General features: G+C 41.8%; 3 protein-coding genes across 4 annotated transcripts in view; 1 reads left to right on the top strand and 2 right to left on the bottom strand.

Annotated features, from left to right (window-relative positions):
• The window catches only part of LOC146521258 (uncharacterized), a 153,518-nt gene that overhangs the window by 20,959 nt on the left and 115,205 nt on the right, over positions 1-17,354 (top strand). The window lies entirely within an intron of this gene.
• LOC146521260 (polymeric immunoglobulin receptor-like) overlaps positions 1-17,354 on the bottom strand; it is a 525,395-nt gene that overhangs the window by 400,432 nt on the left and 107,609 nt on the right. The gene's annotated exons all lie outside the window — the stretch shown is intronic.
• LOC146521266 (uncharacterized) overlaps positions 9,274-17,354 on the bottom strand; it is a 20,682-nt gene continuing 12,601 nt past the window's right edge. The window contains exons 3-5 of the mRNA XM_085146935.1: positions 11,686-12,190; positions 10,388-10,585; positions 9,274-9,281 (exon numbers count right to left, since the gene is read on the bottom strand). Coding sequence (XP_085003061.1) covers positions 9,274-9,281; positions 10,388-10,585; positions 11,686-12,190 — 711 coding nt within the window. The remainder of the gene's footprint in view (positions 9,282-10,387; positions 10,586-11,685; positions 12,191-17,354) is intronic.

Below are 17,354 nucleotides of genomic sequence, written 5' to 3'. Positions count from 1 at the left end.
AGACTAAAAAGATGGCTAAGGTTAACAATGACTCAAATGAGATTAATCAATGCTGCTGTGGGTCCACCAGGAGAGACTGGACAGTATAGATGTAAAACAAATGTGCCAGCAGTTTATCTCAGTTAACGAGAGGAGAAGGCATGTGTTTGGCTCCTTCACGTAGTGGACATTGAGCTATTGTGTGGGACACCAGTAGTCCATGTCTGATGCTGAAACAGTAGTTCATGTTTAGAGTAAAACATCCCAGCTCACTGATTTGATCGGGGCAATAGTGTGGCTAAAATGTTGCATCATTTTCCGGAGAGATCTTTTACTTTGTGGTAATCTTAGATGAGTGGTTTTATGGACAAAAACCACCAGGTCATTCAGTGTTCCCTTAGTGCTAATGTGTTAGAGATGTTGGTGTACTATAACTGAAGTAATGTTGTTAAGTCCTTAAAGTCATATTCTTTTATTGTCATTACTGTATTTCAAGCTATTGTTATTTTTGTATGATTCCTGATTTATATGGAATGTGGAAGTAAACTAAAGCCTTAAAATACTTTAGTCCAGACCACAAAGTGTGACACTGACTCCCGAAATTCGGCCCGTGGCCCAGTCGATCTGCGGATTATGTTGTTGCTGCCAGGGATACCCCAACACAAGGGGAGCATCAGGAGATTTAAAAAGAAACAAACTGAGCTGCTCCGAGTGATTGCCAGAGAGGGTGAGTGTGATGGTTCAAGTGCGGTGAGTGACCGTAGTCAGTGGGCTGCCGTCAAGAGCCAAAACCTGGAGAGGTTCAGGGAGAGGAACAATGGGTACGGCTAATTTATGAGCCAGTGATTCATCCAAAAAACTCTGCTCAGCTCCAGAGTCAATTAGCGCACTACACGGGTGAGTAAGGGAATGAAAAATAAGCTTGGTCGGACAACTGAGATGGGGAACAGAGTTAGCTGTAGCACCCGCCAGTATTCCCACAGCTACTGGCAGGTGGACTGTTTTACTCGCTTCGGACAGGTATCGGCCCAGTGTCCCCTTCTCCCACACACGAAGCACTCACCCGTGTGCTGTCTTCTCCTCCGATGGGAAGCACCAAACCGAGCCCGGCCCAGCGGCATCGGCTGTTCCTCCTCCTCTGCTGGGTCTTCTTCTTCCTCTCTCCATTGAGAAGGAAGCAATTCGGTAGGTGTACTGGCGCCCCCAGCCGGTCATCGTCCTTCTCCTGCCTGTCTCCCAAACTCTCTCATATGATTATCCAGTTGAATATACATATTAATCAAAACGCTAAGAGACTTAGACTTAGGTAGCTCTTTTGTAGATAACTCACGCTTGATTTCTTCGTTTAGGCAGTTCAGGAAGGCTCCCCGGAGTGCGTTTTCTGCCCAGCCTGTCTCCTCGGCCAGGATCCAAAAGTCAATGGAGAAATCCGCCACACTCTTACGTCCCTGCTTCGGGGTAAACAAACGATTAGCAGTGCCATCTGCATCTGTTCCTTTATCAAACACACAGCGGAACTTGGTCAGAAAATCTTGGTAGGAGATATTCGGTTGAACATTTAAAACGGCTTGTGCCCATTGCAGCGCCCGGCCAGTCATTAATTCCACCATAAGCGTTATTGGCGACAGTCAAGCCTTTGAGTCGCCGAGCAGCTGAATAGGGAAATAATGTTGACGCGCCCGCTGTTCAAAACGTAAGTCAAAGTTCCAGATTAAAAACTTCTTTATTTGTTATCAAATCCTTAAAATCCAGAAAAACAGTGATCAAAAACATTCTAAGCTTGAGCGGTCAGCAAAAGTCGACTTCCCCCATCACCCACTCATTCATAAAAATTCCCTCAGGACATGAACAGGTGATATAGCAATCACTATTACTATTACCGACACCACGTGACCCAAAGCTACGCCGATCCACAACAAGCATTATCTTTGCACAATCTGAGCTCCAAAACTTCGCCCTGAACAGAGAGCTCTCGCTGAACTGAGTTTGAGTCCGCTGAGTCCATGGCTGGCTGGAGTATTCTGTCACGGTTGTTAAAGAGTGGACTCAGGCGTGGAGCTCAGAAATAAAGACAGTGCGTTTATTTACAGTGCAGCAAGGTGACAACAGTTCAAATGTGCAACAATGGCGTCAACAGTGCCCGTCTCTTCTCCAAGTGCTTCCTTGGTGTCCGTGAATCCTCCGTCAATCCCTGGGTGAACACACACACGACAGCAAGATGAGTACGTAGATCAGACAATACTTCAATAACGCCAGCGGCTCCAAAACACTACCAGGCTTAGTGCAATACTCCAGCGATGTCAGTCGCTCAGCCACACTATTAAGTAGCCCTGCCGAAGATGGTAGTTGATTAGCAGCAGCTGGTGGATTGATTGCAGGTGCGGCAGCTCCGAGCAACGGCACTTCCAGGTCGGAGGTAGCCTGTTGCTAGGTTACCTCCTAACACATGACAGCAGAACCGGAGGGGAAGACAGGGCGATAGGAGAGACACACATACTCACGCACACAAATATATATACACTGGCAGGTCAACCGGTCAGGGCGCCGTCAGATCCTGACACCGCCACTCTGCATTCCTCCGCCACTGCCTCGTTTGAATTTTGGACGAAATGGATTCTGGGATATTGCATTTCGTCATTTCGAGCTGTTGGAGACCAAAACAGACAATACGATTTTTTTGCATCCAAGTCTGTGATTGGCTTGTTTTGTGGCACAAATGTAATCAGCAAATTGATTTACTCTGCCTCACAGAAACCTGGTTGCAGCAGCATGATTATGTTAGTTTAAATGAATCAACACCCCCGAGTCATTCTAACTACCAGAAATCTCGAAGCACAGGTCGAGGGGGAGGTGTGGCAGCAATTTTTCACACCAGTCTATTAACTAATGAAAGACCAAGACAGACTTTTAATTCATTTGAAAGCCTGATGCTTAGCATTGTCCACCCCAGCTGTGAAACTCAGAAACCAGTCTTACTTGTTATCATCTATCGTCCACCTGGGCCTTACACAGAGTTTCTGTCTCATTTCTCAGACTTTATATCTAATTTAGTTCTGAGCTCAGATAAAATAATTATTGTGGGTGATTTTAACATCCATGTTGATGCTAAAAATGACAGCCTCAACATGGCATTTAATCTGTTGTTAGACTCAATTGGTTTCTCTCAAAATGTAAAAGAACCCACCCACCACTTTAATCACACTCTAGATCTTGTTTTAACATATGGCATAGAAACTGAACATTTAACAGTGTTTCCCGAAAACCCTCTCCTGTCTGATCATTTCCTGATAACATTTACATTTACAATAATTGATTACGCAGCAGTGGAGAGTGGACTTTATCAAAGTAGATGTCTTTCTGAAAGCGCTGTAACTAAGTTTAAGAATATAATCCAGCCACTGTTATCATCGTCAATGCCCTGTACCAACATAGAGCAGAGCAGCTATCTGAACGCTACCCCAACAGAGGTCGATTATCTTGTTAATAATTTCATCTCCTCACTACGTACGACTCTGGATACTGTAGCTCCAGTGAAAACTAAGGTCTCTAATCAGAAGTACCTGACCCCGTGGTATAATTCTCAAACACGTACCCTAAAGCAGATGACTCGTAATCTGGAGAGGAAATGGCGTGTCACAAATTTAGAGGATCATCATTTAGCCTGGAGAAATAGTTTGTTGCTTTATAAGAAAGCCCTCCGCAAAGCCAGAACAGCTTACTACTCATCACTGATTGAAGAAAATAAGAACAACCCCAGGTTTCTCTTCAGCACTGTAGCCAGGCTGACAAAAAGTCAGAGCTCTTTTGAGCCAAACATCCCTTTAACGTTAACTAGTGATGACTTCATGAACTTCTTCACAAATAAAATTTTTATCATTAGAGAAAAAATTACCAATAATCATCCCACAGATGTAATATTATCTACAGCTACTCTTAGTACCATTGATGTTAAGATAGACTCTTTTTCTCCAATCGATCTTTCTGAGTTAACTTCAATAATTACTTCCTCCAAACCATCAACGTGTCTTTTAGACCCCATTCCTACAAAACTGCTCAAAGAAGTCCTGCCATTGATTAATTCTTCGATCTTATATATGATCAACCTATCTCTAATAATCGGCTATGTACCACAGGCCTTCAAGGTGGCTGCAGTCAAACCTTTACTCAAAAAGCCATCTCTAGACCCAGCAGTCTTAGCTGCTGGGTCAATCTAGGCCAATCTCCAACCTTCTCCAACCTTCCTTTCATATCAAACATCCTTGAAAGAGTAGTTGTCAAACAGCTAACAGATCATCTGCAGAGGAATGGTTTATTTGAAGAGTTTCAGTCAGGTTTCAGAGTTCATCACAGCACAGAAACAGCTTTAGTGAAGGTTACAAATGATCTTCTTATGGCCTCTGACAGTGGACTCATCTCTGTGCTTGTCCTTCTTGACCTTAGTGCAGCATTCGATACTGTTGACCATAATATCCTGTTAGAGCGATTAGAACATGCTGTAGGTATTACAGGTATTGCACTGCAGTGGTTTGTATCATATCTATCTAATAGACTCCAATTTGTGCATGTAAATGGAGAGTCCTCTTCACACACTGAGGTTAATTATGGAGTTCCACAGGGTTCAGTGCTAGGACCAATTCTGTTTACATATACATGCTTCCCCTAGGCAGCATCATTAGAAGACATAGCATACATTTTCACTGCTATGCAGATGACACCCAGCTCTATCTGTCCATGAAGCCAGATAACACACACCAATTAGTTAAACTGCAGGAATGTCTTAAAGACATAAAGACTTGGATGGCCACTAACTTTCTGCTTCTTAACTCAGATAAAACTGAGGTTATTGTACTCGGCGCTGAAAAGCTTAGAAATATGGTATCTAAGCAGATTCTTACTCTGGATGGCGTTACCTTGGCCTCCAGTAACACTGTGAGGAACGTTGGAGTCATTTTTGACCAGGATATGTCCTTCAACGCACATATTAAACAAATATGTAAGACTGCGTTCTTCCATTTGCGCAACATCTCTAAAATTAGAAATATCCTGTCTCAGAGTGACGCTGAAAAACTAGTTCATGCATTTATTACTTCCAGGCTGGACTACTGCAATTCATTATTATCAGGATGTCCAAAAAACTCACTGAAAAGCCTTCAGCTAATCCAAAATGCTGCAGCAAGAGTCCTGACAGGGACTAGAAAGAGAGAGCAGATTTCTCCTGTATTAGTTTCTCTTCATTGGCTTCCTGTTAAATCCAGAATTGAATTCAAAATCCTGCTCCTCACATACAAGGTCTTAAATAATCAGGCCCCATCTTATCTTAATGACCTTGTAGTACCATATCACCCTATTAGAGCACTTCGCTCTCGCTCTGCAGGCCTACTTGTTGTTCCTAGAGTATTTAAAAGTAGAATGGGAGGGAGAGCCTTCAGATTTCAGGCCCCTCTTCTGTGGAACCAGCTTCCAGTTTGGATTCGGGAGACAGACACTATCTTTAATTTTAAGATTAGGCTTAAAACTTTCCTTTTTGCTAAAGCATATAGTTAGGGCAGGACCAGATGACCCTGAATCCTCCCTTAGTTATGCTGCAATAGATGTAGGCTGCCGGGGGATTCCCATGATGCATTGAGTTTTTCCTTTCCAGTCACCTTTCTTGCTCACTATGTATTAACAGACCTCTCTGTGTTGAATCATATCTGTTATTAACCTCTGTCTCTCTTCCACAGCATGTCTTTTATCCTGTCTTCCTTCTCTCACCCCAACGGTCGCAGCAGATGGCCGCCCCTCCCTGAGCCTGGTTCTGTCGGAGGTTTCTTCCTGTTAAAAGGGAGTTTTTCCTTCCCACTGTCGCCAAAGTGCTTGCTCATAGAGGGTCATATGATTGTTGGGTTTTTCTCTGTATCTATGAAGCGCCTTGAGGCGACTTTTGTTGTGATTTGGCGCTATATAAATAAAATTGAATTGAATTGAATTGAATTGAATTGAACTCTACTAACTAACCTTATGAATAAAATAAAGTTCACTATCAGTAACAACATAGCACCCACCCAGCTGTATAGAAACTCCGTCATGCTAGCTAGCACGCAGTACGAGTTATTGTAACTGACTGTAAAAAGTCAGCACAATGAAAATAAACTCCACCTAAACTTGGTTTATATCTGACCCAGACAGACTGCAGGTCATAACTTCTTACCTGAAGTTCAGTTCACCTGACACTCAGACCGGCGGCCGCCTCTGGTCTCTCCTCCTCCTACCTCACCTTTTCCTCATCCACCTGGCCTCTTGTTGAAGCCCCGCCATAGCCACCACCAAACAACTGAGTTATTTTTACACATCTGCCAGCATCTGGCCAATCCACCACCTTTCATTGTTTAAACTCTTACCAATTTTTTTTTTTTAAATCATCGGCCCATAAAAACGAAAAATCACCATCGGCCATCGGGCACATGCCCGGTATGCCTGATGGCCAGTCCAGCTATGGTCGTGCCATCAGTTAACCCTTCGCGTGCCATCTCCTGCTTTGCGTTTGTGTGGGCCCTGTGGGCGCCCTGTGCTAGCAGTGTCCAAGTGTTTTTTTTCCCTTTTCATACCACGCCCCCCCTGCAATGGCTTTGCACCCCCCCCCCCCCCACCCCTGGGGGCGGGCCCCACACTTTGGGAAGCTCTGAATTAAACCATTGTAATGTAGTAATACTGTCTAAAAAAATCCAAACTCACAGACATTATTTTCATATTAACAGCATGTTATCTTATTATTACCAAGGTATTACGCTATTATTTGTGTTAGTATTTGTGTTATTAGGGGTACTAAAAAGGTTAGGATTTAAAGTTACTACACTGTCCAAATGTCAGGCTCCTGTGAACAAACTACTATTTTTTGAATGTAATCAATGAGCTTGTTTCTCCTTAAAACAAACATCGGTTTGGCTCAACACCACCAACAGAACCAGCTTATGCTGCAAAATAATGTAAAGGCTTTAAAGCAAGTGGAGCCTGAGTCGCATGAAGAACAACCATCACTAATGTCACGTGACGTTTACAACATTCAGCCAAATTTAACGATTATTGGAACCTTTGTAACGCTACATAAATTAGTGAGATAAAAATCAATACTTCCTTTTAGAAGTTTACTCTTCAGCCACTTTGTTCGACCTTTTCGCCATTTTTCGAAGAAAATTATCCTCAACAACCAAGCTTCAGTCCTATTGTGTCCCCAGAAACATTTCAGTTTTCTTTCCTGATTTTTTTTGTCGATTTCCTTGCGAGTTGTGTGCTTTTGCTGTGCTTTTCTATTTGCTGGTGATTTCTTAGGTTGCAGTCCGTTAGGCCGTTAGGCCCCTCAGGGCCACCGTAAAAACATCTGCCTCTAGTGGCCATATATAAACCATGTGTGAGGATGGTGTTAATGTAAAATGTGAATCATAGTGTTCCAGTCAGTCATCAGTGTGTCTCTGCACAGCTGTAATTAAAATGTGTTCAGAGGGCCTCAGTGTCTGAATGGTTCCAGTTCAGCTCCATAACAGCAGCGTCCCTGGTTTGATTCCTGTGTTTCAGCTCATATCTGCCTCTCTCACTGAGGGGGACGTCCACTACATGGACATGGATTTGTTCATCAACCAAACTACAGATCACTGAGAGCAGAGGACATCTGATGTAGCAGTCCCCCGGACCAAGGAAGAAATAGAGAGAGCCTCGACGGGTGCAGTAATTTTTACTTTGAGATTCATTCAGAATCTAACAGTGCTGAGGTGCGCCAATGCACCGTGAAAACTAAACAGAAACACAAAATACATTTTCTTAGACGCTTATTACAAATATGAACTCAAATAAAGCAGAAAATACAACAAAATATCAACTAAGCAAACAAATACAACTTAAAACATGTACCTCGCTCCGCATTCCAAGGGCTGCAAATTGTTAATTTTGCTAGAGTCCGGTATCACGCTGCTCCATGCTTTATCGAGAGCCGCCTACTGGGACATGGGCGCCACAAAACCCGGTCTGAGCTGGAAGTGCAGCTAGCCACTAACTAAGCAACAGAGCCCTCTACTGGTCACTATGCGTAGCTGTTCAGGCTTAGATCAATAAACAAAACTGGACCTTTATATCTGATTTCCTGTAATTTTTTAATTTCATCTTTGTGAAATGATAAATGTTGAAGACATGTCACTGTTTTAAAAGTTATATATTTAAATAGTTCAATCACTTGTAGTTTTTAAATTTAGTCCTACCACTGTATTTGAACCAATAGAAAGCTGGTGCTCAGAGGAAGAGGGCGGGCTTTACTTGGTGTCAGTGACAGAAATGAAAAAAAGCTCAAATGAGTGAGAAGGACGATGAAGGAAACATCTGTGCTGTGTCTGCTCTGTAAGTAGAATCTCTGTGTTTGTTTGAATTCTTGTACTTTGACTGTCTGCTCTCCTGATAACTGATGATGGAGGAGAAGACATGAAAAACAAATCAGGCTGAATTCAAGTTCAAAACACCACGAGGACCAACTGCAGGTCTGAACTGACTCTTTATCTTTGCTCAGGAGTCGAGGAAACACAGCAGGCAGTGAAAAGATCAAATCATTCACTGAGTATATCAACACAGCTGGAAAGTCAACACATGACTTTACTGTGTTATTTAAATGTAGTGAGTATTTTGTACATGATCACAGTATAGTTAGTAGGGCTGGGTATCGTCACTGATTTCTAGAATCAATTCAATTCCGATTCACAAGGTCCCGAATCGATTTGATCCACGATTCGATTCAATTCGATTTAAATCTGGGAAATTTTGACAGTCAGAAATATTATAATTCAGATCAGTACATTTACATAGTTTTGTATCTATAAAAAGGAAGCTGACACTCGCAAGACTTTATCAAATGTGTGAGCGTCACAGCAGATGCCTTTGTGTCAAAGTAGCTGAAGATAAAACACAGACCATGAGAAAGGCGACATCTCACTGATTCTGATCCGTGGGTCGCGCTGTGTGTTTAAGTCTTCGTGCAGAATCCGTGTTCCTGCTCTCATTTACTGTCTTAGCTGTTTGGTGGTTATTGAAATTTTGTGAGATTTCACCAGAGATTCTGGCATTTCGGGCAAAATAAATTTATATTAAAAAATCGATTCAGGATTTTAATAAATCAATTTTACGTTATCCAAGCCAGAATCGATTTTAATCGATTATAAAAACCCACCCCTAGTAGTTAGTGCACATTAAGTGCTGCTTTTAGGATAAAAACTTCTTTGAAGACTTACTCTTACTCTTCTACCAGTTGTTTTTTGTCCAACTGAAAATGAGCACATCTCAGTTTTCTACATGACAAATGTGTAAAATTATAGAGGTTCAGATCACTCACTGCCCACACTGTTCTGTATTGATATAAGATTTTTGTTGATTGATCAAATTATTTTGTTTTTCTCTAGTAGGCAGTGAACACCAGGAACATTTCTTTGATTTAATTATTTATCTGTTACGTATATATATTTTAAACATGTTGCTGGTGTTAAATAGAAAATAAGCAGATTCATCAGAGAGAGACGAGTTTGTGTGGGGTTGTTGTCAAAGGAGCTTGCAAAGAAAAGCGTCTGGACTTCTTTAAGGTGCTTGAAGACATTTCACCTCTCATCTGAGAAGCTTCTTCAGTTCTAAGGTCAAATGGTGGAGAGTCCCAGATATAAACCTAGTGGGAGTGTCCCCCCACAGAGGGACAAAAGGACCCCCTGATGATCCTCTAATCGCCTGAGCCAAGGTGTGAAACTGGGTGCGGGTCACAATCGGCCAGAGTTTCGGGTGAGCTCATTGTGAAACCTGGCCCCACCTTATCATGCGAATTCCTGAGGTCAGATGGCCCAGGATGTGAGTGGGCGTTAAGGCGTCTGGGAAGGGATCTCAAAACTGGATTATAGATGGCAGAGAGTTGGTGTCGTAAACCACCGCCTCTGTTCAAAGATGGTCGCTCACAGTGGACATAGATTCTTCTTTCACTCCTCTTTCAAACCATCTGTCCTCTCTGTCCAAAATGTGAACATTGGCATCCTCGAAAGAGTGACCTTTGACCTTTAGATGCAGATGGACTGCTGAGTCTTGTCCTGTGGAGGTCGCTCTTCTGTGTTGTGCCATGCGCTTGTGAAGTGGCTGTTTGGTCTCTCCAATGTAGAGGTCTGGGCATTCCTCGCTGCACTGTACAGCATACACCACATTGTTAAGTCTGTGTTTTGGCGTTTTGTCTTTCGGGTGAACCAGTTTTTGTCTGAGTGTGTTGCTGGGTCTGAAGTACACCGGGATGTCATGCTTGGAGAAAACCCTCCTAAGTTTCTCTGATACACCGGCTACATAGGGCTGTTTGTTTCCTGTCACTGAATCAACCTTTGATGCAATCTGTTGTTCCCAAAACCTTGTGCAGAAATAAAAACCTCACCAGACTCCTGCAGCAGCTGGAACACGCAGCTCGTGGTTTTGTTGGCAATGGCAGCTTTGCCCTCCATCTGATCTTGGCTCACGGCATTCCCAGCTGTGATCTGGTCTTTAGACTGGACTAGAACCAGTCCCGGCTGGTCCACGAGCTCGAAAATCTGTTTAGTCTTGCCCTCATTGAGCTTCTGGCCGATTTTCAACTCTGAAAACAAGGAAAGAATTAAAACATGTGTTACACCCCTGAAAACAGGGGGAAAAGAATCACGAGAGTGATTATGACTTGCGTCTCTCATGCAGTAGTTTATTGCAGTCTAAATGAGCAGAAACGTTTCACATTCTGTACTGCTAAATGTCACATGGTGGAAGAAAAACACTAAATATATATAAATATTAAACCGAAATACTAAAGTGCTTACTATACATATACTTGAGCAGGTTTCCTGACAAAATGGCGGACAATCGCGGCATTTTTAGCTCCTGCAGTTATCTTAATGGCCATTACACAGTACAAAACACAGCTCAAAACTGTCACGTACATGTGCACAAAACTGTAATATAATGCTTCTAACGCTTACAAAACAATGAAGGATTACCTCTTAAATATCTTAACAGTGTACACATTGGAAATATATCAACTTTTAAACACTTTTACCTGAAAACAGGGGGAAAAGAATCACGAAAGTGATTATGACTTGCGTCTCTCATGCAGTAGTTTATTGCTGTGAGGAGAACGCGCGAAAGCCCCCTAGTGGAGAATAGAGACACTACTAATCGATCCCAGAAAAGGCTTACTAGCCAATCACTGATGTATAGATTGTAGTTCTCTTAAGTAACATTAAAGCCATTAATATAACATGAAAAATAATAAACTCTTAACCATTTTCTTACCATATTTACATTATTTTTGTCCTTATATCAACTGATATGAATTTGTATTAACTGAACTGCAGTAGTCCTTCAACCTGTCACACTCTCCCCCACTCAAAAAATGTTGTCCCGACATTATACCAACAAGATGCTTTTCAGTCTATATTCTCTTGTAGCCAGGACATCAACAGTAGAGTGAACCAATGTCCTCAATTCTGTGGGTTTAACACCTGTTTCACCACAGTCCATCACTGGTGACTGAAGACAAAGTCTATAACCAGTCCATATGTGAGTCTTCACAAAGTCTATTGTCTATGGTTATAATCCACAGATGGGGAAAAGTTCATGTCTTTGTCTTGATGACAGTCTGTAAGTACAGTTCTCAAGTCATCAGTGAAAAAGTGTCAACTTACATTTGCTGGAGTCCATACAAACCAATGGGCTGGGTGCAGTATGACTGCACAGCTGGAAACCATGGAACCAGGCCCGGGTACACAGGAAGCAGTTGTGGTGCTGGCTGAACGCTGTAGCAAGATGGGGTGCCCAGTTGGTCATACGTCATCCGTCTTGGCGGGTGTCTCTCTCGCTGTGGCCGCTGAGGTGTCTCCTCCTCAAGTCTCTCGAGTACAACAGGTGGAGGAGGGGCAGGTATGTCACCTGCAGTGGGCTCTGCCTCCTCACAAGTTGTCTCCACGGCAGCTGGGTCAGGCGCCTCCAGATGGTCTCTAGCAAGAGACTCTGGTGTTGGTGCAAGAGCAGGGGCTGAAGCTGCGGGCTGAGACGTTGCTGTGAGAAGTTCTTGTTCTGATGGCTGGGACACAGGTTGAGGTGGTGCGTAATGACAGCGGTATTCATCAACACTGCCCTCATCATCAGAGTCTGGCACAACAGCGACGGGTTTATGTCTGGGAAGGGAACTCAAGTTGTTCTTTATGTTCACCTTAAAAGTGTTGGGAATAATGATGTGTCGGTCTCAAAACGGCTCTTAGAGCCGACTCTTTGAAGTGAACAACACGAGCCGGCTCCTTATTGGGAGCCGTGTTTTTTTTTTCTTTCTCTCACCCTCTCTTTCACATATGTATACATATACACTGTTTTTTATTTTATTCTATTTATTTAATTATTTATTTATTTTCCACCTTCGTTGTATATTGGTTTCTCTTCTTCTTACTTTGGCACCTTTGTGGTTCAGCTACCCAATTTCGCTGTGCAAGAAACTGCACAATGACAATAAAAAGCTCTAAGTCTAAGTCTCTTTCGCCCTTTTTTTCGATTTACTCCGCATGCGAGCCTTGTGCTTACACTGAGCAGAGGGGGGGAGGCGGTAGTTACACTCGCAGTAGCACAGTAACAGAGCAGGAGGGAAAGAGAGAGAAAGAGAGGCAGGGACAACAAGGTCACATTAGAAAGGTATAGTAATCATCCACAACTATTTTCAGTTGCAGATGATAAAGGATTCAGAAAGTTTATTCATGCATCCTATGTATGCAATTCCAAGCAGGAAAACACCCTCCCAAAAATCATCCCAGGCCCATATGACAGAGAATGTGCATCTTCTTTTTTTTTGCATATTTTAATTTAGATTTTAATGTGTTGTGGTTTGTAGTGTTTTGTGTTGTTTCACTTTAAATTTGTTTAACCTTTTTGTCGTGTTCAGGTCAAATCTGACCGATTTACAACTTTAAAAACTCATAAATATTGTGTTTTACATCCGATTGCCTCAAGGCCTTATGACATCCTCCACACTATGCACTTGAACATATAAAAGTGATGAGCACCTATTTTGTTGAATTTTGAGTGTTTTAATCAACTTTGTTACATCTGTGGTCAAAAGTGACCACCCGAAATCCCCTCCCGGGGGGGGGGGGGGGGGGGGGGGATGAAAAGACCCACTTTTACGACCTACTGAACAACCCACTGAATGACCACTAAACGTCTCACTGAACAACCCATTGACCCACGCACTGAACTGAATTTGGTGGTGAAAAATGTTTCTTATGTAAATTTAAGAGCTGTTAAAACTGACCGGTCAATTCTGACCAGCAACACTAAAGTACGGGGGTAGGGGTGAACACACCCGGAGGGTTAAAAGGAAAAAGCTGAAAATTTAAATAGTTAAAAGTCAAAATGTAAAATGTAAATAGTTGTTTTTTGTATTTTAAATATATATGAGTATTTGTGTATAAACACACAAACAATACACATATGCTTTCAATTGGTTAATTTAAGTGATGTGAGCTCTGTTTTGGAAGTTCAGTTAATTCTAGCAATCTCCTCCAGCTGGTACTTTTCCAGGCTGCAGTGGTTATTATTATATTTACATGCTTCCAGCTCCCGTTTCTGCTCGATGACAACTCGTGCTTTTCCACTCTCCTTTTTCTCCCTCCCTCGCTCACAGACACATAACGGGTATGGCAGTCCATTCTCCCTGTAGCACGGACTACACTGCCTATGATGCTACATTCTTTAGAGCTATGTCTGTAACACTCTGCAGATTGCCTTCATATTAAATCCTTTTTTGAATAATAATTAAAAAAAATATTTCTTCACATCATTATGCGGGCCGCAAGTAGGGGTGGCATGGGCTGCGAGATTGACACGTAGACATTAGAGCCTCTTAATTAGTGATGTGTCGGTCGCGAACGAAACGGCTCTTAGAGCCGGATCTTTGAAGTGAACGACACGAGCTGGCCTCTTATAGAGATTGAAAATGTGATGTCATGCCGGGGTAAAACTACAAAGGATTCTGGGTACGAGTGGCAAGCGGTACCAGCACACGCAGGCTTTCACGTGAAAACAGTCACACAGCGATAAAAAGAAACACTAAAAATGGCAAGAAGCTGTTGTATTACTACATGCAATAGTCAGTCGTATGACAGCCACGGGAAGCCGACGGGTAAAGAGATCGGTTGTTATCAGATTCCGGCGTGGAAGAGAAATTGTTTAAGCCAGGTTTCCAAAATAACAAAGAGCCGATGGATGGCCTGGACTGCAGCCATTCGAAGACCAAATATAATGTTCCAGAACTCTCCAGCTCACAGGTTAGTCTGCTTCAAGCATTTCCCCAAAGTTCAGTCTTCTGTTGTAGTTATTACGTAATTTATCATAACATAATTGTTGATGTAGGTTACAAATAAGTCTTAATTTGAATTGAATTCATTGCGCTGTGCTGCTTTGTTCACTGTGGCTTTGCGGGCTAATGTTTGTTGTGCTTTGTAGGAAAACCAGCCTACAAAATGCTGGAATGCGATCCAGACTGTGCACCCTCTATCAACCTGGGTCATACCGAGTTTAAAACTGCTACCACAGCGAGATTTGATCGGTTAAGAGAGAGAGAGTGATATCAAAACAGCCATGAAAAGTCCCGCATATATGTGCCCAAGTGTTGTACTGAAGCAATCAAGTGATGAATAACTGTTTTCCAGTATGTTGTTTTGCAATGCTGTTGTTTTTTTGTTGCATTGTTGATTTATTTTTCACCAAAGCAGCTAATAAAGCACAATCGAATACAATTCTGCCTCTTTCTTGTAAGATTCTATGATAGAATGAAACAATAATGCCAGTTATAAATGAAGACAATACATTGAATGAATTACAAAACACTCATTTTATTTCTATTAGATCTGAAAATGTTGTGTAATACTACAACCTGAAACGACAAATAGATGCGTTTGCCTGTATAGGAGATAAAGGGGAAAATATTAATTATTAAATATTTCGTCAAGTCTGTCTTTGTTAGTTTTGTTTGGGGCAAATAAAATGCAAGTAGGGATTAAAACTGCAGAATTAATGACTACCGGTGCTGGAAATGCTAGCGCTTGATGCAGTGTTTTGATTTTGTTGCCACTTGTACCCACAATGCAATGCGCGAAAGTCACGTGGTCTGTCAATCTCTATTGAGAGCAAAGACTGTAGAATAGTTGTTTTTTGTATTATATGATTTATTTATTACATTTTATGTGGAGTGAATAAATAAAAGTATATTCATTGTGGCCCCAAGAGACAAAGCACGTACAAACTCCAAAACACGTAAAAACTCCAAAAAACGTAAAAACTCAGAAGCATGTACAAAATACAACAGAAGTGCTCCAGGATGGCGCAGTGTTGAGGTTTTGTTACCTAGTGGCTGCACAAGTAAGGAAGTACCAACAACCGGATTTGGTGTGTGGTAGTAACAGGTAAATGGACATTTTTTTGAAATTATTTCACCTGCTTCATCCGAAGCACACTTTCTGTGTACTCACTACCTAATTTATAGCCAAAGTATTCACTCACTGTCTCTGTACTGTTTCGCTAGCTTAGCTTAGCTCGTAGCCGACTCGTTAGCACCATGGCTACTTCACCTGTCCCTCCTGCACTTTCCTACTCATTGGCTGTGTCCCAATTCAGGGTCTGCACGCTTGAAGTACGCGTACTACGCGTTCTACTACGCGCACTACGTACGGTGCGTACTACAAGTACGAGAAGTGAGGAAGTGAGAGGCTTGTGAAATGGGACGGTCTAGCCTTCGTCGCGCTGTTCAGGTTGCCTAGCAACCATGATACTAACCGCGAGAAATGTTACATACAGCTTTGTTTGACAGAAATGAAGGAGAAAAATGTTTTGTTGCTCAATCATTTTTGTCATGACATCACTTTGATTAGTTGAGTATCTGAGGCTGAGACCACAGGACTGTAAAACATGATTGTTGGGCTTCATTTCTGTACTGAATTGTTAGTAAATAACAATTAGCTCATGTTGTTCATGAGACTAAAATCATCTCACTGTGGTAATGTAAATATAATATGGCCAATATTATAGTATTGTCAGATTATTATGATATGTATATGTATATATTACAGGATATATTATAGCAGTGAGCTTGAACTCTGGGTCAAAGATTCAAGTTGCAGTTGTTTATATTTCCTATCACCTTAAATCTTCACTCAAAGACAAGTATCTTTGACAGTGTATACAGATGTGTTATACATAAGAGACAAATATTGTTCATTTAATATGTTGGCATTATTACATTTGGCTCAATGCTTACATATATATGTAAAAAGAAAATGTACGAGCTGTGATAACTGTTTCTGATAGAATGAGGAGTAGACTGATATATGAAATATTCCTTTATTGGGTGAGAAAATCAGACCATGTCATAACTGCTTTAAGTCATACAGAATAGATATCAGACTTCTGCTAAATGGGTCAAACTGGGCAGAAAGTCTACAAACACATAACATCCTTATAGAATATGATGTAACACTATAGATCAACTTACCTCAGAATATATAAAGCATATAAACAATTACAGCAATATGATGCAACAAACACAGCAGTGCTACTAATCCAAAATACTCAAAGCTTCATAGAACTGAAACAAACATTTATTTTTAGCTCCATTCTGCTGCTGATACATACTTTAGGTTTCTGAACATTAAACTTGTTGCTGCCTTTCATAGTGTGTAACTTGAAGGCCCTGAGTACTTTCTCCCACACTGAAAACACTGGATGATAACATTATTTGAACATTACCTAATAAGACTGATTCGGGACAGACAATTAGTTATTCTAAACTTTCCTAGCAGTCCTTCACAAACAGGGAACAGTCTGTCTATTCTCTCCATCTGTCAGCTGCTGCTGGCTCTTCCTCCTCCTCTTCCTCACACACTGCTGAGTTTGTCCTGGTGGATCATCAGGGGTGCAAAGCCTCACAGATGATGTGCAGCAGTGGGTCCCTCAGTCTGTCCTCACTCTGGACACTTGCAGTTGTCATACATGGAAATCAAATGTGTGATAAGCTGCAGGATTCAAACACAAGTGTAACTTATAAATACATGTTCATACTTTTATTCCACAATCAGAGAGAAAGAAACAGAGAGAGAGTGCAGGACAGACACACAGGTGACAGTCTCAGGTGTATACACTGCTACAAAACAGCACAAGAGAAGGAGGATTGTGTTATTAAAAAACAAGAAGAGTTCCCAGATGGTACAGTGGACACACGTGTGACTGCTGTGATTAAAGCATCTTTCTTTCAGCTTAACGAGTGAACCGTCAGCTCGTTCAAACACACGTTAAAGTCCGTTTGGCTCAACACCACCGAACAGAGGCAGCAATAT

Source organism: Neolamprologus multifasciatus, chromosome 3 (genome assembly GCF_963576455.1).
Source record: "Neolamprologus multifasciatus chromosome 3, fNeoMul1.2, whole genome shotgun sequence".
NCBI classification, from domain to species: domain Eukaryota; kingdom Metazoa; phylum Chordata; class Actinopteri; order Cichliformes; family Cichlidae; genus Neolamprologus; species Neolamprologus multifasciatus.
The sequence above is the reverse complement of the archived record's forward strand: the minus strand, read 5'-3'. Positions and strand labels throughout refer to the sequence as shown.